Source organism: Camelus bactrianus, chromosome 7, assembly GCF_048773025.1.
Source record: "Camelus bactrianus isolate YW-2024 breed Bactrian camel chromosome 7, ASM4877302v1, whole genome shotgun sequence".
NCBI classification, from domain to species: domain Eukaryota; kingdom Metazoa; phylum Chordata; class Mammalia; order Artiodactyla; family Camelidae; genus Camelus; species Camelus bactrianus.
Genome location: NC_133545.1, coordinates 79441016 through 79462658, shown reverse-complemented (window position 1 = coordinate 79462658; position 21643 = coordinate 79441016). Strand labels below are relative to the sequence as shown.

General features: G+C 43.4%; 1 protein-coding gene and 2 long non-coding RNA genes across 8 annotated transcripts in view; 1 reads left to right on the top strand and 2 right to left on the bottom strand.

Annotated features, from left to right (window-relative positions):
- The window catches only part of VPS41 (VPS41 subunit of HOPS complex), a 178280-nt gene that overhangs the window by 155086 nt on the left and 1551 nt on the right, over positions 1–21643 (top strand). Inside the window, exons 22-28 of one of the 3 annotated variants that reach the window (XM_074367685.1) lie at positions 680–817; positions 6168–6222; positions 6913–7053; positions 8361–8497; positions 20148–20247; positions 20351–20395; positions 20884–20939. In XM_074367685.1, coding sequence (XP_074223786.1) covers positions 680–817; positions 6168–6222; positions 6913–7053; positions 8361–8497; positions 20148–20247; positions 20351–20395; positions 20884–20939 — 672 coding nt within the window. Of the gene's footprint in view, positions 1–679; positions 818–6167; positions 6223–6912; positions 7054–8360; positions 8498–20147; positions 20248–20350; positions 20396–20883; positions 21013–21643 lie in introns of all 3 variants that reach the window. The other 2 variants (XM_045510843.2, XM_045510866.2) reach the window with 2 other exon arrangements.
- LOC141578190 (uncharacterized) lies at positions 8501–15147 on the bottom strand. Of its 3 annotated transcripts, XR_012508277.1 has the most exons (5): positions 13592–15147; positions 12870–13010; positions 12241–12315; positions 11049–11261; positions 8503–10762 (listed from the first exon to the last, which is right to left on the bottom strand). It is a non-coding gene; the product is annotated as an uncharacterized LOC141578190 (long non-coding RNA). The 3 variants fall into 3 exon arrangements; XR_012508276.1 differs by having other exon boundaries at positions 8502–11261; XR_012508278.1 differs by lacking the exon at positions 11049–11261 and having other exon boundaries at positions 8501–10762; positions 12241–13010.
- Positions 15270–20976, bottom strand: LOC141578191 (uncharacterized). 2 transcript variants are annotated; one of them, XR_012508280.1, is made up of 6 exons: positions 20844–20976; positions 19770–19884; positions 19303–19424; positions 17877–17994; positions 16715–16949; positions 15270–15407 (listed from the first exon to the last, which is right to left on the bottom strand). It is a non-coding gene; the product is annotated as an uncharacterized LOC141578191 (long non-coding RNA). The 2 variants fall into 2 exon arrangements; XR_012508279.1 differs by having other exon boundaries at positions 16715–17994.

Genomic DNA, 21643 nt, shown 5'->3' with positions numbered 1-21643 from the left:
GAAGGTTAGAAAAAGGAATCGATTTTGAAAATGGGTTCTGAACACCCGTACTCTTCTTGATTTTTACTTTTTGTTTTTGTTTTCATTGTTGCCACTACAGGCAGCATTTCATTGCAAACACAGATCTCAGTAAGACTTAGCAGAGGAGATGCAGAATGTATGAGAATTAATTTAGCCCTTGCTGCTTGAGTTTTTAAGAACATATTCTTGCCCCATGATTCTGCCTCCTTTATATAAATAGGAAGGATGAGAATTTTCTCATCTAGAAACACGATTCATCAAGCATTTCATTCTCTGAGGTGAAGCAGATGATGGTGATACTAACAACTCCCATCAGTAACATTTTTGCACTTCTTAGTATGTGCCAGGTGTGGTTCTGAGGGGTCTACAGGTGCTAACTCACTCATTCCTCACAACCACCCCATGAGATTTCTGCAGATAAAGAAACTCAGTCACAGAGAGGTTAGTGATCTGCCCCAGGTCACGTGGTCGGCAAGTGACGGAGCCAGCTCACTCGGGCCATTTTAGAGAGGACATTCTCCTTTCTACTTGCCCTTTACCTAGAGACTTTTTCCCTCAACCTCTTCATGGAAGCTGTTTCGAACTGAAAATAGCAATGTTAAACAGGCACTGCTTTTCTTACTTCAATATTCATGGTTTATTCCTTTGTTCTTTTCAGTATCTGCATAAGCTGTTCAAAAGAGACCATCACAAGGGGCAGGCCTACCATGAAAAGCAGATCAGCCTCTACGCGGAATACGATCGACCAAACCTGCTTCCATTTCTCCGAGACAGCATCCATTGCCCCCTTGAGAAGGTAAGTCACAGACGCCCTGGCCACACACTGCAGGTGACCGAGCTGTCCTTGTTGGTGAGCTCTTGGTTTCCCTCTTCCTGTCTCTGCTCATCCATCGTGTAACCAGTCAGCTTCTTAATCCACACCCAAGAAGTCTCTACTTCAGAAGAGTTTATGGATTGTTTAGGCTGATAGATGCTTAGGAGATATTTTGGTGTTTGTTTTTATTTTAAATGGAAAGTGTTTAAAGTTTCAAGGCATTCAGAGCATGTTGACTCACTATCATTGACAGTTTCACTTCTGCCAGAATACAGCTCTGTCATCATTTCTGGTCACCTGCCTTTGCTGGGACTAGGTAATCATTGAGAGATGGGGTCATCTCAAATGGCAGGTGCTTGGAATCTTCAAGAATGCAGGTCAGACTTATGCTGAATTGATTGATATCCCTCAGTCTTCTCGAAGACCAGAGTTCAGGCTTTAAAATCACAACTCTTAAATTCCAAAATTAAACGCAAGTTTTTATGAAATTGTTCATTCTAAAAGAGAGACAGGGTTGGTAAGAATTTATAACACCTACCACAATTTGAAAAGACGATAGTCTTTAAAAAAGACAGCAGTCTCCCGGAAGTGTTTCTTGTGCTTTATCAGATGTGCTGTGCTTTCATGAAAGTTCTTTATTTTTATTTAATCTCTACAAACATGCAGGGAGGTGGATAAAGTCATTTTATACGTGACAAGCTGAGTCTGTAGGAGTGGAAAGAAACAACCCAAAGTATAGAGCTAATAAATAAGTCAAAGGGCTAAGACTCGGGACCCCGGGTCTCTTAATTTCCGGTCTCATATTCTTTCCACGATGGTGAGGAATCATTTTTCAGGTTTACAAAGTTAATTAAAATAATAATAATAATGATGATAATAACAGATATTCCTTAGTACTGCAAGAACTGTGCATCAGTCTTTAAACTGTCCGTCCTTCCATAATTCCCAGCTGTGGTCATTGGGCACTAGTTTTCATTCGCAGATCTTATTTGCTTATGCCTAGAATAGTTAAGAATAGCAGCTTTATAGCTCCAGCAAGTTAAGACCTGAATTTATGACCTGTCTCATATCAAATGGCATTCACAAGGTGGCAGTGTTTATGAATTTGGAGGAATAAAACCAGGAGATGCAAAGTTTATAGATTTTTTTTTTCATTGAAAAAATTTAACAAGACTGGATCGAGGATTACAGAGTCAAGGCTAGGTGGAAATTGTTACATAATTTATAGTTGATCAGGTTTCTGTTACTTCCCTCCAAATTTCTAACTCTGTTCCTTACGTTTACATTAAATCAGGGAAAGGAAACTTAAAATATTATTTTTGCATCATTTTCCACTCAACTCCTGTTATTATTCTGTCTTGTCACTTCAATGTTTTCTACTATAATTTTCTGCTTGTGCACACATGTGTGTCTCTATATGCCTTTAAAAATCTTAATTTCCCTACTCTTTCCACTAGAGGGAGCACTGTGGCCCAGGAACAGTCGAGAATCTAAAATAAGAAAACAGGCTTTTGTGCTTTTGTCAATCATAGAAAAATCCTATGTACCAGAAATACTTTCTTCTTACATTTTACTCAAAATTTCCAGAGACTTCTAGAGTCTAGGGTCTTCCTCGACTTTCTCTTATATGAGCAAAGGATAATTTAAGATACTGTTAGAAACAACTCATAAAATGTTTAAAAATCTGTGAAATTCAAAGACTCAGGTGCTCTTTGCGCTTGGTGTTCCACACCTGCTCGCCTTCCAGACCACTCTTGACTGCAGACTTTTCTTCCCACATGAATCGTCATTTTCGATAGCATCCTAAACAGCTCCCAGCAACGTTATACCGTAGAATGTGGTGCAGTGGTGGAAATGGGCTACCAGATTCTCTAACGAAGTAGCCACTAACCACGCATGGCAACTGAGCATCTGACATATGGATGGTGAGGAACTGAAGTTTCCATTTAATTTAAATGCAAATAGCCACATACAGCAAGTGGCTACGGTCTTGCACAGCTCAGGTGAGCCTTCAGACTACAAACCCTCTTTGTGGTTTGAGACACGCATGTTTTCAAGCATCCTCGTGTGCTCAGGAAAAGGATGGCTCTGTTTGAAACTTCTAAGTGGGACTTTAAAGGGTAAGTTTGCAGGCAGTTTTGTGCCTGGAAATTTAATAACAAACCACTGTAAGCATTACACTCATCTCTGTGCACATTGTCTTTCTCTAAACGTTCTACCTGGCCAGTTGTGTTACCGTTTGCTGTTTGTCCTGAATGATGTGGTCTTCCCAGACCATAAACTGTTTCGCCCATCTGTGTCTCCAGCAGTGAGCACACATCTAAGCCCTCAGCTGGTTTCCCAATCATTTTCCTCTTGGAATAGTCCCAGGTCCTCTGACTTCAGATACTTTGCTTTTCCCGTTACTGCTAAACTTCTCACATGTACATCCTGTCTCTGCTCTAGTGTCATTCTGGGAGAGTTCAGAGTTGGTAAGAAAGTTCCATTCTTTATGATGGTGATTTACAGGTGTGACCATATAGAGATTGGGAAACCATCTTTTAGATCAGAATGAGTGAGAATTTCCCAAGTATTAGTTAGAATTAGGTTTGGTATGAGTGATTTTAAAAAAAGAAAATCCCCGACTAGTAGTGGCTTAAACAGAGGAGCAGTTCAGTTCTGTCACACACAAGTCACACTGGAGGGGCCCTGCTAGTGGCGGCAGGCCATGGGATCAGGGACCTGGGCTCTGTTCTCTTGTTCCCCCACCTCGTATGACCTCAACCTCATGATGTAGGAGTATCGTGTGTTTCCAGGAGCGGTCTGGATGAAAGAATTAAAAGTAAGAAAGCAAGGGGTTCATGTGCACTGCTTCTTCAAGGACATTCCCAGAAGCTTCCGCCCCACCCTTCTGTGTCATCTCCCTGGTGGACTGTACTCACGTGGTTCTCATACCACGGGGGTGGCCTGGAGGTTTTAATTCTAGGCAGTCACACCCCCACCTAAAATCTTACTATTATAGAAGAAATGGGTAAAGGACACTGGGAGACAACCAGCTATTTCTGCCAGGTAATTTTTAAAGGAATCGTGTGAATAATCGAATTAGCAGTTTCTTCCTCATTGCAACCAGGTCATCTCATTGAAATGACTGTGCACTTTGAAACATTATCTTAGCTTCACTGCAATTCTAAAGTAAGGTGCATTGTAATTTTTGCCCTTTATGTTTAGTTTGGGTTTTTCCCCTTTCCCTTGATCTCTGTAGTCTTTGGGTTTTTTTCTTCTTCCCTTTTAGCTGTTAATCTCCAACCAGAGACACAGATTTAAAGTTATATTCTGCACAAATACTTAAAATCAAAATCAAAAATGTCAAAACTAGTTCCAACTGTTATTTCCCAAGACAGATCATGGTGCTGAGAGAGCCAGTGAACTTGGACTGTTCTTTTCATCTCCTTGGTTCTTGTTTCTAAAATATTTTTGATTGGTTGTTTTTAAATGACTCTGCTAACTATGTGACTCAGGAATCTTCCTCCAAAACCTTTTCTGGCTGCTCATCTATTTAAAAAACATTGATTGCACACTTACTGTGAGCCAGGCAGAAGCCCGGGGCTGAGAGCACACGTGGCCCCAGCCAACAGAAACCACGACAGTTAGGGGGGCAGTTCGTTGCACCCGTGAAGGGTGCCGGGTGCAACAAGACTAAGAACCTGGGATCTGACCCGAGTGGGGTCCAGTGAGTGCTTGCCGAAGGACCTGCCGGAGTGGGGAGCGGGGGCAGCATTCCAGGCCGAGGGACCACAGCAGAGGGATGGGCAGGGCATGGATCGAGCTGCACTGAAAGGCGGGGCCAGATGGCAGAAGCCACAGGTAAGATTCTGGGCTTCAGGTCAGAGGAACGTGGTGCAGGAAGGTCACGTGGCGGGGTGTGAGATGAGGTTTCCTGGTGAACCCTTACTCACCATACCACACCCAATTTGGGTGCCACCCCTTCTACGAAACTTTTTACAAGAGGCCACATTAGAGCCCACGTCCCCATCCGTGCACATGACCCTCCATTTACGCTCCCCTGGCCATGGGATTCTCTGCTGTCGCGTCACGGTGACCCTCCCTGGACGTTGCGCCCTTAGGGGGAGCGCATGCTTCTGCTCCTGAGCCTCCTCCTCCCCCTCCTCCCCGTGGTCCTCCTCTTACACGGGCGGCAGCAGTGTTTTTGTTACTCTCTTTGCATCTCCATCCAGCCCAGCCCTCTGGGTGCGCCATTTCATCCAGGGTTACTGAATTCTGTATACACAGAATGTCTTTTCTCTTACACTTAAGGAGATGCTGTCATCTGTGTGGTCCCTCATGTCTTGATCTCCCCCTTTTTCTTCTTGTCAGATTTTTTTTCTTTTACTTTTTTTTTATGTAGCTCCCTGTGCTATACAGTAAGTCCTTGTTGTTTATCTATTTTATATATAGTAGTTTGTATCTGCTAATCTGAAATTCCTAATTTATCCCTCCCCCTCCCCTTCGGTAGCCGTAAGTTGGTTTCTTATGTCTGTGAGTCTGTTTTGTAAATAAGTTCACTGATACTATTTTTTAGATTCCACATGTAAGTGATATCATACAGTATCTGTCTTTCTCTGTACAGACTTACTTCACTTAGCATAATTCCCCCCAAGTCCATCCATGTTGCTGCAAATGACAAAAATCTCTTCTTTTATGGTTGAGTGGTATTCCTGTGCGTACCCCATCTTTTTTATCCAGTCATCTGTTGATAGAAACTTAGGTTGCTTCCATGTCTTGCTGTTGTAAATGGTGCTGCAGTGAACACTGGGGTACACATAGCTTTTCGATTTTCCTCTTTTGACAGATCCTTGAGCAGAGTTCTCTCAGACCCTGTGAGCCAGCAATAGAAATATTCCCAGTGTGTGTTTGTTTATGTAACAGAGGTCTACTGAGCTATGGGACGCCCCATACTGGGACCGTGCAGCAGTGAACAGTAGTCTTTTCCTGGAGCTTACAATCCATTGGAGGGAAAAGGGGCTTAAACCAGTGGCTGTGAATTAGGTGGGGGCAGTGACATGAAGAAATGTCACGTAGAATAAAGAAAAAAGGCCTCTCAGCATCTTGCTTTTCTGCCTTTGCTCGTGGAATGTTCTGAGTTAGCAGTTCAGCTGTGTAGGGTCCAGCACCTCACCTCTCTGAGAGGTGGATGAGGATGGATACTGGCACAACCCGAGGTTTGCTTTGTTTTGTTTTTAAAGGGAGGCAATGGAAAAATTCTTTCAAGCATGTATCTTTAAAAGTGACTCTATTAATAATTTGTTCTTGTCTGGTAACCCTTAGTAACATGTTTACCCTGTGTTACTTGAAGGCTCTTGAGATCTGTCAACAGAGAAACTTTGTGGAAGAGACAGTTTATCTTCTGAGTAAGTAGCTTTTATTCATTTTGGTTCCCCAGAGACTAAGAAATGGGGTGGCAATGTGATGTAAATTGTCTAAGACTGGACGCAGGCTGTGGACCAAAGTAACACAGAGGTGACAGCCTCTTTTGTATAAGAATTCAATATATGGAAGAGGAGACTTCACAGCTCAGTAGAGAAGGAAGCATTATTTAATAAATGCTGTTGAGGTAACATACTAGTATTTTGTAATAAACAACACTAACAGTCACACCTTACAACATAATCAAAACAAATTATAGATGAGTTGGGAAGTTCATTCTTTTTTTTTAAATTATCATCAGAAGGAAGGTAGACTCTGATAGACCTGGATTTGGATTCCATTCCACTTAGTAGCTGTATGATCTTGGCAAATTACCAGCATTTCTATGTTCTCTTTTATAAAACAGAAACATTAGTAGAACATAACGTACCTCCTAGGAGTGTTACGTGTTCATGTGAATTACATCACTTAGGCATCGCTTCTCGTGAGTACTGGGCACAAAGTAAACACCCGGTAAGTAGGAGAAACTTATTTTACCAAGACACGGGCATCATATAAGGAAATACACTTTTGTCGTAGCTGTCCGGCTGTGTGAACAAATGAAGAGAGATGTTATTTCTCTAAAAGTGTTTTATTTAAGTATCCTAAATACAGGATTTTTCACACTTTGCTAGGCCGCATGGGGAATAGCCGAAGTGCCCTGAAGATGATCATGGAGGAATTACACGATGTTGACAAAGCCATTGAATTTGCCAAGGAGCAGGACGATGGGGAGCTCTGGGAAGACCTGATTTTATATTCCATCGACAAACCACGTAAGCAGGAAAGCCATCTGCGATTGTAACCCTTTGTCTCTCAATTTAGCCGGTTGTGTCTAGAGTAAGAATTATCTCAAGTGCATCGGGTTAAAAATACGGTGAAGTATCTATAATGAAAGTAGGCCAGGTGCACAGCAGCGATGTCCAGCCCTTCTCCTGTGCCGGGAGGCCGGCCCCTCAGCATGTCACCTTACCCGGAGGTGACAGAGAGCACGTGATTGGCGTGAGCCTATTACCTGTGCTCTGAGGAGTGTATTTTTTACCTACTGCACCCAAATGGAATCAGCGTGAACTGGCTTAGTGCTGATTTTGGTTTGTTTGTACACAGGGGACAGTTATTTTCAAAGTGTATACAGTGTAGCTCTCACCAGGCCTCCGTACAGAACTCCTTACCCGGCACTGGACACTGGCCATTGGCCATGTTTGGAGGTTTGCTCCCATCGTGTTCAGTGTCTTTCCTGCCCTGTTCTATCAGTGCAGCACCAGGACTGTGTATTTGCTGCCTCCTCTTGGCCATCTGCCTTGGGGCTCCCATTTTGGAAGGAAAAGCAGTCACCTAAGAGTAACGCACGTCCTTCCTGAAGACAGATGTAGGAATGACTCAGAAACTAGCAGTCATGGTTTCAGATCTTTCCCTTCCCTTTTTGGGAAGGCTTATCTCTGCCAGGATTTTCAAGTTCTAGAAACTGCTGGTATGACTGTTTTCTTTTTTAGTAAGAGATACAAGAGGATAATGTTATTCAAGTCAATTTCAGATTAAGGTACTTACATACACGCGCGTGTATCTTTAAAAATCTGGGTCAGCATGACAGTTTCATTTAAGGCTCTAAAAGGAGACAAAGTGGGGATAATGAAACATATTGTGAACCTGGGCCTGGCCTGGGTTTGTGTTTGAGTTCGAAAACTGCTAGCTGTGACCCTGGATGAATTAGTTAACCACCCCCACTTTCCTTTCCTTTCCTTTCCTTTCCTTTCCTTTCCTGTAAAATGGGAACAAGGAGCACTCCTATCTTGCAGAATACTGGAGAAAAGTATGTGACAGCTGAGCTGGTCAGTGCTCAGTAAAATAGTGGTTGCACCTTTGACATCAGACTGGATTCTGAAACAATCATTTGTTTTCCGACTGTTTCTTCTTTAGCTTCTCTGTTGAGGAAAGTAAAGGAAGATTTCCTCTTGGGAGGATTTAGACATTCAGATGGTTTTAACACTTCCTTAAAGGAAGTAACTTTTCTCTTTGAGTTACTTTTGGCTGGAGGTTGCATCACCTGCACTGCTTATGTGCTGTTTTACGTGCTGTCTTGCAGCGTTTATCACTGGCTTGCTCAACAACATTGGCACGCATGTTGACCCCATTCTCCTGATTCACCGCATTAAGGAAGGAATGGAGATTCCCAATTTGAGAGACTCCTTGGTTAAAATTCTGCAAGACTACAACTTACAAGTAAGTCTCCTTTCTTGGACAACTGAGCCTACTGAGTGAGCTGACTGACATGTTTATCCAGGGCAGGGTTTATTTTAGATACCAATTCGATAGTCACATTTTACTTAGGCCCTTTTAAGGAAGCCATCATGTTTTTAACCCTCCCCAGATTTCCTCTTCTTGACGAGCAGTCATTCTTACTGTGGTAAGTGTAGCATGTTCTCGGGGAGGTACATGACTAATTACAGGGGCTGTTAGCTCAGGCCATCCAAGCCATTTTTAAGTAGCATGAGCATTGTGTCCATTTGGAGGAATTAAAATGTTTCTCAAATAATTCAGTAATTTTCTTGAAGCCACTCGATAACCTACAGGCTGAAAGATGCTACTGTCCAGGATTTTATTTCAGCTTGTGTCTGTTTTCTAGAGTATTACAACTTTCTATACACAGTAATTCCCAGTAATTTGTGATAGGAGCAATGGAACTCATTTTTTAAAAATATATTTTTATTGAGGTATAGTCAATTTATAATGTGTCAATTTCTGGTGGACAGTACAAGATATTGAATATAGTTCCCTGTGCTATACAGTATAAACTTGTTTATATATTAGTATCTGCAAATCTCGAGCTTCCAATATATCCCTTCCTAACCCCCCCCTTCCCCTTTGGTAACCATAAGGTTGTTCCCTATGTCTGAGTCTATTTCGTAAATAAGTTCATTTGTTCTTTTAAAGATCCTTCATATAAGTGATATCATATGGTATTTTTCTTTCTGGCTTACTGCAGTTCAAATGACATTCTCCAGGTTCATCCATGTGGCTGCAAATGGCATTATTTCTTATGGCTAAGTAATACCCCCACTGTATAAATATACCACAACTTCTTTATCCAGTCCCCTGTCGATGGACATTTAAGTGGTTTCTATGTCTTGGCTACTGTAATAGTGCTGCTATGAACACTGGGGTGCAGGTGTCTTTTTGAATTAAGGTTCCCTCTCGATATATGCCCAGGAGTGGGAGTGCTGGAACATACGCTAAGTCTATTTTTCAGTCTTTTAAGGAGTCGCACTATGGTCTTCCATAACGCCTGCACCAGACTGCATTCCCACCAGCAGTGCAGGGGGGTCCCTTTTCTGCACAGCGTCTCCAGCATTTAGTGTCTGTGGACTTTTGAATGACGGCCATTCTGACTGGTGTGAGGTGATACCTCATTGTAGTTCTGCTTTGCATTTCTCTGATAATTAGCAATACTGAGCGTTGTTTCACGTGTCTGTTGGCCATTTGTATGTCTTCATTGGAGAATTGCTTGTTTAGGTTTTCTGCCCATTTTTGGATTGGGTTGTTTTCTTCTTGTGTGAGCTGTTTATATATTCTGGAAATTATGCCTTTGTCAGTTGCATCACTTGCAAATATTTCCTCCCATTCCATAGGTTGTCATCTTGTTTTGCTTGTGGTTTCCTTTGCTGTGCAAAAGCTCCTAAGTTTAATTAGGTCCCATTTGTTTATTTTTTCTCTTATTTCTGTTGCCTGGGTAGACTGTCCTAGGAGAACATTGCTGAGATTTATGTCGGAGAACGTTCTGCCTGTGTTTTCTTCTAAGAGGTTTACAGTGCCTTGTCTTATTCCAGATTTTAGGGGGGACGTCATTATTTTCATGTAAATAATGAATATGTAAATCACAAAGCATCCTGATCTTTTCCTTAAAAAGCCTCTAACAATGACGGTATTTCAGAATGCTGGTAGCTTTCATAGAACTGGAAACTATTTAAAGCGCCTTTCTTTAAATATTCAGACGGTTCCTTCTTGATCTTTTTTGATCTTTTGAAAATGAGTTTTTGTGGATAAAATTGCTTTCATGGGAACAGAGATTGTGCAGGTAGAGCTGAAAGTGCAGGTAGAGCTGAAAGACAAGGTTGTGGGGAGGGGCACGTGATGAGGGTTTGTGGGCTCGTCACCCCCTGAAGGGCGCAGGGTAGCGGCTGCCTGCTGAACCCGGGGTGGCAGCCTCAGATTGCAGAAGATAGTATCAAGAAGGGAAGGAGAGTCATAAAGGGTTGACAGAGCTCGAGGGCCAAGAGCTGGTGGCCAGGGAGTGGGCCATCGTTATGTTAAATCTCTAAAGGAGCTACTGTCAACACATTCAGAAAGTGGGGTGAAGGCAGAGGGCACTGAGGCGTGCAGGGGAAGGCGGCCGTGAGCCTGGCTCCAGCATCCTCCTTGAACTGGGCAGTCAGCTTCACAGGCGACTGCGGTGTCCCTGGGTGACACAGCATGAAAGAAGAGGTTTTCCTGAAGGTGGGAGGGAAGAAAACAAGAGCCTTCACGCAGGAGGCTTGCGGAGGAGAAACGGGAATCTGGTTCAGACAAGCAGGCGGAAGATCTGCTCTGCCCAGTGGTGCCAGACAAACAGGTGCACCAGGGGGAGGCTACTGAAGGGGGGATGGGAAAGGCAAGGAAGGAAGGGGAAGTGTGGGAGTGGGTTAATGGCCAAGGAGAGGTGACAGGAGGGGCCTGCATTTTGTGCGGCGCCCACAGGATGTGGGAAAGTGGTCCAGGCAGACACTGAGTCACTTACTTCTGCAGCCTGAATTGGGCTTTCGGGAAAGTGGTTTCGGTGTCAGACATTGTAAAGCTCTGGGTGTGAGGTTGGGTCTGCCAGGGACGTGCTCCACGTTGCAAATTCCAATTCGTTGAGAAGTCAAAGTGTCTCTGAACAACTCTACCCCAGGGCAGGTGACGAAATAACTACCCCTTCTCTCCTCCCGCTGTTGTGCGTGCAGCGTAGCCTCTAGGTTGAAAAATGTGCCTTACTTTTTTCTCAGCCTCTGCAGTGCCTATAAAGACACCTAATAGCTCCCTCTTCCTAGGCTCTTTCCAGAGAACCAAGCTCTGGGGCACCACTGGGTCTTACTGCTCATTCATTTTTTATGAATATATTTGCATAGTTCTGAGTCAGCCAGGAGTAAAAATAATTATTTGGTGCCAAGTGAATTCAACATAAAATATAATTAAGAGGATAAAATATTGATTTAGCAGCTGTTTAGTGGGTAACTTTTAAGATGTACTGACTCAGTACAAGAGTGGTGGTGTGTTCAGGAGGCTAGGAGTTATTTAGCCAGTGGGTCCGAGGAGTGGCGGCTGCCTGTAAATCCCGGACCCCGTCGCGGCTTGTGGGAACAGCTGGATCTGGAGTCTCCTTGTTGGCGGATGCAGAGAGAAAATGCTGCACTGGGGCAGGTTCAAAGAATTCCAGGAGGTACTTCCTCCTTACATATGAAGAAAGCTTGGAACTATTTTCCTTGAAAAAGGCTACTTTTTTTCATTAGTGATCATTTATATTCTTTCTCTAGGCAACCTACTAGGGATCACTGTAAAATAACCACTCTATTTATAGAGATTTATAGAGGAGCTTGAAGTTTACAGAAAGGCTCCACCCTTTTAAGAAAAACCTGTTTAGTCTTTTTTTGTTCCTTTCATAAAACTAGTTGATTTTCATATGTTTTAAGGGGATAAAAAATGTTCAACACTGTTAGCCCCCAAAATTTAGAGAAAATTTTGCAGGTTCATGAATTTGCAAGAATCTGGAGCTTACTGTGCATGGGGAATGACCCTGAGGGACATTAAAAAACCATTCAGTAAACAAAGGGATCTGTAGTCAAATGTTAGAGAAAGGTTATCACAGGGCTTCTCAGCACCTTATTTTGCCAATTTGCACTGGGAAACTAAGGGCAGATTTACAGGAGCGGACACAGCATTTTAAAACTTACTTGGCCGTGGAAAATGCTTTGAGAGATGACTCGTTAGTGAATTGCTAATTGCAAAGAGAGAAGGCAGAGAGAGAGCTGTGGGGGAAAGAAACTTAAAATGAGCATCTCTTCTGCTTTTAAAGTTTCATGCAGCAACTTTTCTCAATTGAAGTATAGCATTTGGCATGTTACACGTCTATGACACCATTAATCAGCCACATTATCTGTTAAAATTTTTCAAATTTAACTTATTTTCGTATGTTTTTATACCTTGTTACGTTGTTAGTGTAATGTAACAAAACTCAAAAGCTTTATAAGTAAGAAAAAAGCAGCCCATGTCATACTTCAGTTTCTAGGTATGATTTCAAGGACAAATAGCATTTGTTTTGATATAAATTATATTTCCATCTTTACATTACACTGACCAGTTTCCAAATTATTTTTATGCTGTTTATATTTGTAAAACATTGGTTATTTATAAGTTTAGCATTTGTATACACTTCTATTGCTTTTTTTTTCCTCTTAAGAATTTTAGCATTTTTGACAGTCTTATTTGACAGTCATTTTCATCTTCACAACTGTCCTTAAGGAACTGTCATTTCCATCTTACATAGAAGAAGACAGCGTCTCAAGAAGTTTTAATGACTTGCCTGTCTGGGAAGGTGATGAACTGGGTTTGAATCTGGATCCTCTGGCTCTGTCTTGTATGTTTTTCACTGGTTGTCCCCTTGGTCTCTGGAGGTGCATTCATTGTACTGGCAGGTTACAACAGAAGAATAGAGAGGAGTGGCCTGGAAGATGAACAGGTGGGCCTGTTTAAAGAGCTGTGGACATCATGTTTGCAGACCTAGATTCTAGTCCTAGCTTTGCCATTAACAAGCCTGTTGATCATAGGGAGGACACAAACTTTCTGGATCTCAATTTCCCATTAGATTAAATCAGCATTTGTTCAGCCTGACTGCGCACCGAAATTATCTGAGTTCTTTTTGAAGTTACCTAGTTTCAGGGACCACCCCAGATCTGCTGGAGAGGATGAGGGGCTATGTCCTTAAACTACCGTGGTGTTTCTTATACACTCTGCGTGGTACTGACATTTAGGAACCTCGAGATTAGATGATGTCCAAAGTATCTTCCTTCTCGTAAGTTCTCAGTAGAGTCCTTTCATAAATAACACCTTTTTATAGTGAATGCAGCTGCTTAGTGTTAATTTAGTATTTCTGTATAAATCGCTCATAATACTTAGTTTGGCATCTGTTTATAAAGTAGCTTAGATTTTTAGGTATAACTTTTTTAATGCAATACGTTTGTTTATAAACACATATATTTAAATATTTGGGTGCTTACTGTGTCAGATGCTGCGCTGGGTACTTACAGGGCCTCCCCATACTGTCCCAGAGGGCAGGAGCTGAGGAGGATGCAGCCGTGTGCTTGAGCAGCTCACCATCTGAATTACTGTTTCTAGAAGCAAAGAGTTTTAACATCTCCATCTTGTTAAACTTCACACGTGTACACACACAGGTAAACCGACCCCAGACATCTCTGTGTCTCTCAAAGTTCTTTTCCCATATTTACATTTGCTACCATCCCCATATTCCTTCCTCATCTCCCTCCACTCTGAAGTCCAGAGACAAATGAGAGGAAATAGGGACTTCTTTTTCACCTGCCCTTTTTTCGGCCCACGTGGATTTCTTTTTGACCCACAGTATATAAGCGCTTCATTTCCGCTGAAAGATACGTTCAAGATAAAACCTATTTTCCTCCTTTTACATTATGTCAGTTTGGCCTCGTCACAGCTGTTAGGCGACACAGGTGGTCTGTGACAAGCAGCTGTTGCCCCTTTGGTCAGGGCCATGCACGCGGCCTCGTGCTGCTGTGAATGTAGTATGATGGTGCCGGTAACAGTGTGCTGGAGTGCCAACACCGGCCTTAGGGCCGTAATGTTCGCAACAAAAAGCAAAGCCTTTTCAGGTAAAATTCAAATCCCACAACATGCTGAATTAAATGATGAATTAGAAATTAGGTAAAACGGCTTCCCAGGCTAACCCTGGTGTCACACTGGGGGGCTGGTAAAACCAGGTAGCTGCGCGCCATTTGCAGCGCTAATGATACGCGCTGTGGTAGGAACAAGGCCATGTCAGCAAAACTCCAACATTCAAAGACTCTTTTTAAAGTGAAGTAGAGTTGGTTTACAATGCTGCAGGTGCTAACTGCTGTGTATAAAATAAACAAGGGCCTACTGTAGAGCACAGCGAACTATATTCAGTACCTTGTAATCTATAATGGAAAAGAATGAAAAGGACTACATGTGTAGGTAACTGCGTCACCACGCTGCACACCAGAAAGCAACACCACACTGTTAACCGACTATACTTCCATCAAAGACTCGTTTAAAATAAAAATTTCAGGGACTTGGCAGTTCTGTATGGCGTTTTTTCCCACAGCAGCTGTTTCTAACGAACCATGATAACTTTGCTGATGTGCAGTCCTTTTACTGCTTTGTAACGTATCTGTATCTGTGAGTTTGGTGCTTTGCTTCTGGTTGAGATTATTATCAGTAATGATGAACTGCAGAGAAATTGGAAGGAAAAATAGGGAGAATCTAGAGTCTTGTGTTAATTTTCAACAGCTATCTTATAAATACATTCTTATTTAAATTTATAATAGAACAAAGTGTGCTTGTAAGTGGTTCTGGAAGCTAGAACTGATTGTCTTGAAAATGATGACAAGAAAAGAATAAAGGTGATGTTAATGAAAAACAGTTTAGAAACACAGACCTAAGGAGGGAAACAACGTAATATCAAGAAAATGAGAGTGGTTGAGAAGGATGTTAGGAAGAAGTTAGCCCACTGATTTGAATAATCGTGGAAAAATAAGGGAACATCCCATTAGGAAAATTCATCTTTGCAAGGTAGCATTGTACTTGCTAGGTTTATCTATAAATACCTCGTGAGATGAAAACTAATACCATCATGAAGTTGAAGAAAGAAAAGACCAGACACTGGTTTACTCACCTCGGTGATAGAGATCACAGAGCAAAGATGAACATGGTTCTGCCTTACCAAGTGGAGACGTTTCATAGAGGACGAGACAGAGATGTTTCAAGCTGATTTTAGTTTCTGGAACTGCTATCAGAGGCTGTCCAATACAAATGGTCAATTCGGTGGATACAGTCAGCAGATTAAACACAGCTAACAGGGAGAATTAAAGAACCAGAAGACAGAGCTGATGAAGTCGTTCAGCATGAAGCACAGACTACTTAAGAGACAGAAAATATAAAAGAGTAGTTAACAGAGACATGGAGGTTAGAATAAAAGTGTCTCATCAACGGAGCTCCAGAAGAATCAAAAAACTAACAATAAATTAGGAAAATCTCTCACAAAGTCAATCAAGTAAATATTAGGAGCTAACAAGGGGGAATGCAGACAAGATCTAAAAACTAAGTGAATGCTAGTTTTCTGTCACTGTATGTGAGAACTCAAGCAATTCATGTTTTCCTGGAAAACTGTTTACCAAATTTATTCAAGAGCTAGTAGAACAGACCTGTAAGCACTATTCCACAACTTTTAGAGAAAAGTTTTATCAAAACTTAAAAAAACAGGCAACCCCTGTTTTGTATAAACTTTTCCAGAGAATAGAATGGAAAAGCTCCTCAATTTCTCATGGGATGCTGGTCTAACCTTGCCAGATCGCGGGAGGGCAATATGCAACAATTATAACCCCCCCCCTTTTTTTAAACACAAATGCAAAAATTCTACATCAATCATTAGCAACTTGAATCTGACCAATTATATTCAGAGGCTCACATCATAAATGTTATCAGTTCTCTCCAAAGTGGCCACCATCCATATATTCAATAAAATTCTAATGAAAGTCCCAAAAGAATTTTTCATCATCCTGAATTTTATATCAAAAGTAAAAGGCTAAGATTATCAAAGGAGAATAAAGAGGATAGACTTACCAGGTATCAAAGCTTAATATGTGAGAATGTACAATAGTATAACCACTTTGGAAAATTGACAGTTACTTAAAAAATTAAACATACACCTACTCCATAACCCAGCAATTTTACTCAGGTATTTACCCAAAAGATGAAGAGTGGGTCCACAAAGGGATCTGTGCAGGCAGACCTCAGTGATACTGTGTTCGTGGCACCGAAATAAACCAAGTACCTCAATAAAACTAACACGAAGTTTTTGGTTTCCCAGCACATAAAACAGTTATGTAAGTCTGCAGTATCATTATGTCTAGAAAAAGTACACACCTTAATTTTTAAATACTTAATTGCTAAAAAAAAATTGCTCTGTGTCATCTGACAACGAAGGGTTGCCACAAACCTTCAGTTTGTAAAAAAAAAAAGAAAAGTAATATCTACAAAGTGCAGTAAAGCAAAGCACTATAAAATGAGGTCTGCCTGTACAAGAGTGTCCTCTGTGGCCTTATCTTTAATAGCCCTACAGTGGAAACAGCCTAAATGTCCATCAACAGGAGAATGTACCTCTGACAGTTGCCTCTTGGTCACAAAGCAGACGCTGCATCTCCAGGCCTCCCATCCACACTGCAGGCAGAAGATGGCGGAAGCAGGACTTTTTCCTAATGAGGCTTTGTTTCTTCATTTGGGAAGGGATGCCTTCTCAGGCTCCATGCTGACCTCACTGACCACATCTATGTTCCAGGAGTGCAAGCCCACTGTGTATTTTAGTTGGACACACACTAAACAGTCAGAGCTGTGTCTGTAGAGGAGGAGGAGAAAAGGTGCAAGAATGTGTCAGCTGTATCTGTAGTACTGTATTTTCCAAAATAAACAGACCTGAAGCACATGGCAAAACAGTAAGGTATGTCCAATCTAGGTAGTAAAGACTTGAGTATGTTATTTTATTCTGCATGGTTGGAGCATTTCATGTTTTTACAAGAAAAACAGCACAAGGTACTCAGGATGTGAGTCGCAGTGATTCTGGTCCTTGAAGAAGAGAGTGCATGTGCCCTGGAATGTGTGAATAACATCAAGTTTGCGAGAAAAGAAAGGAGACAGGTGGAAGGTGAGAGTCCACAGCTGGAAAGACAGGCTGGGCAAGATGACCTTGGAAGATGGAAGACGTCGGAAATCACGTGTGAAAGTCAGAAAGCATCAGAGGAAACCTCTCTTACCCAACTGCTATTGGGTCTGACTTCCAGGCGTCAAGTGTTTTAGTCAAGGCATTAGTGGGAAATACCAAATGCACTCAGTCATCCCTCTATCTGGGGGGGAATGGATACCCTCCCACGGATACCCAAATCCAAGGATGCGCAATCCCTTATGTAAAACAGCGCAGTGTTCGCATATAACCTATGCACATCCTCCTGGATACCTTAAATCATCTCTAGGTTACGTACAATACCCAATACAATGTAACTGCTGTGTAAACAGTTGCCCGCATGCGGGGCAAATTCAACTTTTGCTGCTTTGAAATTTCCCCCACCAATATTTTGGATCTGTAGTTGGTCGAATCCATGGATGCAGAACTCACAGAAATGGAGGGACAACTATATGAACTGCTGAGGGTGAAACTGGTGTCCAGAACAGCACATTTCTGATGAGTCACTGATGTAGCTGCTCCTGGGAACCCACAGTCAGCTACCCGATGCCTCACCGTGTGTCTGGTGCCGAACACAGCACCTACCTAACGCTGCGTTGTCCTGGTACAGCCCTCCGATCACCACCTCCGAGGGCCTCCGGACTGCCGCACATTTTACAGGATAAGTGACTCCTGCGCAGGTGATCGCCTCCTGCCCAGCATCCTGTAAATGAAAGTTAGAACGCTTTCATATTTTTCTGATTTGGAGCCTTGCGCTGTGTTCAGATAAAGTAGGGAGTAACATGCTAAGCTGTTCTTGTTGCCTCTGCACTCACGTTTTCCTAGAAGGTACTTTCTGGGGGCAGACAGGTCGTACCTCTTTAGAAAAGTTTAAGCCTGGTGAACAAACGGTTCCTTCTTAGTTTGCTTTTTTTTTTTTTTTTTTCCTGTTTTCTTTTTTAAATTTGCAGACTCTGTGGCTTCTGCCTGGAATGCCAGGTCCACAGGTCTCCTGGATTAATCACACAGTGGGCCTTGAACACCCACTGAGGGCCAGAGCCAGCTCTTTTTGAAACTTTTTGCTGATTGACACTATTTAAGTTTCTATTTTAGTATTAGTGGCTGAGCAGCTTATAACACGTTTGCTTACAAATTTTCTTACCAACATCAGTATTTCTTAGAGATCTTTCTTACTATATTTGTTTTCTCTTCCTGTATGCTTTCATGATGTCTGTTAAAGTTTTAATATCTTCTTAAGATGAATCAGAAAATTTCAATTTCTAGCAGCATTTTAATAAAACTTCACTGTTTCTCAATTAATGTGGAAACAGTAAAATCATGTAATTTCCTGATCATCAATAATACAAATGGTGGGTACAGAATTTTATTCTGGCTATCAGTTCTGTTTTCTTGGCTATTTGCCTTCATATACCTAGTGGGGGAAGCCCTCTGGCTGCCCTCACCCAGCGCCCAGGTTCGTGGGGATTTGAAAGGAGCGTTTGTTGTTACAAACGTCAGGGATGGAGGACCCACTTCCCTCCCCTGGGGGCATGAATTGACACCATGTGAAAGCAGAATGTCCACGTAGGTTTTAGAGTTGTGACTTTGGTGTGAAGAAAGGTGGGATGTGGCATCGCCGATAGCATTTGCTGTGTCCTGCCGAGTGGCAGTGAGGCTGCAGTGTCCTCATTGTGTGAGTGTCACGGCAGCTCCACGAGCTGCACGTGCAGTGAGACACACTGGACCAGGAGCGGAAGCTGTGGGTCCTTCCTGCCTTGAGCGTCTCCCTCTTTGTAGAGCAGCAACGCGTTCTAGTGAAAAAGGTGTGTCTGGCACACCTCACATAGCCTTTCCCAGTTTCCAATAAAATACCAAACAAAAACAGAAAAGGGTGGACACGCACACTGTGGCCAGAGGAATGGGTGTGAAAGGTAAAGGGGGCTGCCGCTCCCTGCTGTGCCCCACCTGAGAACAGGCAGGCAGCCTCTGTCTCCGTCACGCTCTCAGCTGGGAGACACCAAGTGGTTCTAACCTGCAACGGGCCGTCGTCCCAACGAGGCGCGTCCGTTCTCCTCAGGTGACCCCTACTTGCTGAGGTGTCGCTCCCTCTAGTGATCCTCCAGGCGGGGGGTGGGGGGGGGCGGATCAGTCAGCCTGCACATTAACAGAGAGAATGTGGAAAGGAGCAAAGTAGAGTTCTAGGATAAAGACTAAGATGGATCTTGCGAGAGAATATTTAATATCTGCTCATTTTTCAGTCATCGGTCCCTTAAGAGTCACCAAATGTGAGGGTTCATGTAGTCAGTCCACACTTTACACACCACATTCATGGCACTCTGCTACATGGTCTGGATCAGATCGCAAGAAAAGGAAGACAGACCACACCCTGGAGAGGGTTTAGGACAGAGACAACGTCTGTTTAGCTTATCAGTCTGTGCCCTGTGCTTTGTACACGACAGGGACCCAGGATATATTTGTGCGGTAAATCCATGGACTTACGGAGCAATTGGGTGATCTCGGAGCAGCAGGTTTCCCATCCTGGGCAAAGATCTGGAGGTTGGGATGAGCAGATCACGCAGGGCCCAGACTCTGCCAGAGTCTGTGCTAGGAAGCCCTATACGGCAGTGACAGGGTTAGTTGGCACAGGGTCTTCCTGGCCAGACCTACGTTGTATACATGTTCATAAGCAAAAAATACAGAATTGTGGCTGGAAAGGCTGGTCCGACAGTAGCTGGGAGGGAGGGACTGAGGGCAGGGGACCAGCGAGCGCCTCTTTGGAGTATTTCAAACAACAATTTTCTGAATGTCCCAGTAAGGGGACTCCCCTCCTCCCACACCTGAGCCTTTCTAAGGTGGCTTTTACAATGTGTGCCTTAGATTCTGCTTCGTGAAGGCTGCAAGAAGATTCTCGTAGCTGACTCTCTCTCCTTACTCAAGAAGATGCACCGAACTCAGATGAAAGGCGTGCTGGTCGACGGTGGGTAAAACTCAAGAGTCCTACTCGCGCCGCGCGCCCTGCTCTCAGAAGGGACAGAGCAGAGAGCAGCGCTGTGTAACCCCGAGCGTGTGTTTCCCCGCAGAGGAGAACATCTGTGAGTCGTGCCTGTCCCCTGTTCTTCCGTCAGGTAAGCTCGGGGGCGGGGGCAGAACGGTCCCCAGATGTGTTAGTGGTGCGGGGAACGAAGATTTTGAAGTTAGCTAATTACGATTTAGAAAATAATGTAACTTTTGGAATAATCCAGCTCAGAGAAGAATTCCAGCCCACGCCCCTGGTCAGCTGCATGCCGGCGGTGCCCATGCCTTAGAGCTGAGGTTCCCAATCCCCGGGGGGAGCCCAACATCCACGAGCAGGCTTGTTAATGCTCAGCTTGCCGGTCCCACCCCCAGACATGCCGGTGCAGTAGTTCCACAGCAGGACTGAGAATCTGCATTTCCCACAAGTTCCCAGGTGGCGAGGATGCACCTAGTTCAGGGGCCAGTCTTTGAGGACCGTTTCCCGAGTGTAAAACCAAACAAAAAGAGAACTTACCATGGACGTATGTAGATTCCAAGGTAGAAGAACCGTGTGCATACCTGAGAGAAATTCTGTAGGCAGCTGTCCTTTTTCTTTCAGCTTCTCACTGCTGTGTAGTTCCAGGCATCCAAGTTATCTCGCATTTCAACGAAAACGTAATTACTTGCCATCTCACTGGAATGGTGACTCCTGAAAAAGACATACACGTTTGTTTATTTACAGTTCTCGGTACAGATCTTCACATAATCAAAGCATTTTTTGTTAAGGATCATAAGACATGAAAAGAGGAAATTTCATAATCTGAAAGCAGAAATTAAAGCACTGTCGTCAGGATGCTAAAAAATGCCTCTTGCACGTAAGGGCTGCCTAGAGGAGTACCAAAAGACCTTGTCTGCCCATTTACTGAGCTTTGAGGGGTTATGCAGCAGGGCAGGAGCACAAGAAGTCATTCCACTTCGGGTCTTTGCCGGAGGTTAAAAACCGCAGTGGGCGCAGGAAGCAGTGAGCTTTTGTAGCGTTTTCACTGAAAGAGCCCACGTGCCCCGCACTGCGTGGTCGGCTCAGATTCCTAATCTGTGAGGGATTCTCAGTCTTACCGGAACCAAGCTGGCCACACTGAGCCAGGACGGGCCGCAGCCTAGGGTTTTAGCGGCTCTGCCCTGACGTCAGTGGGTGATCTTGGCAAAGGCAGCAGGTAACTGGCAGAAAGCATCCTACAATCGACTAGAGTATGTGGAGTGTATCATGATGGTGTGGGCGGGGCTGGGGGAGGGAAAGCCAGGCACATACACCCCTGATGCACGTGTTTACAACAAATGCTGTCGCCTGTGCCGTGAAACTGTCCCCGGCGCGTAGCTGC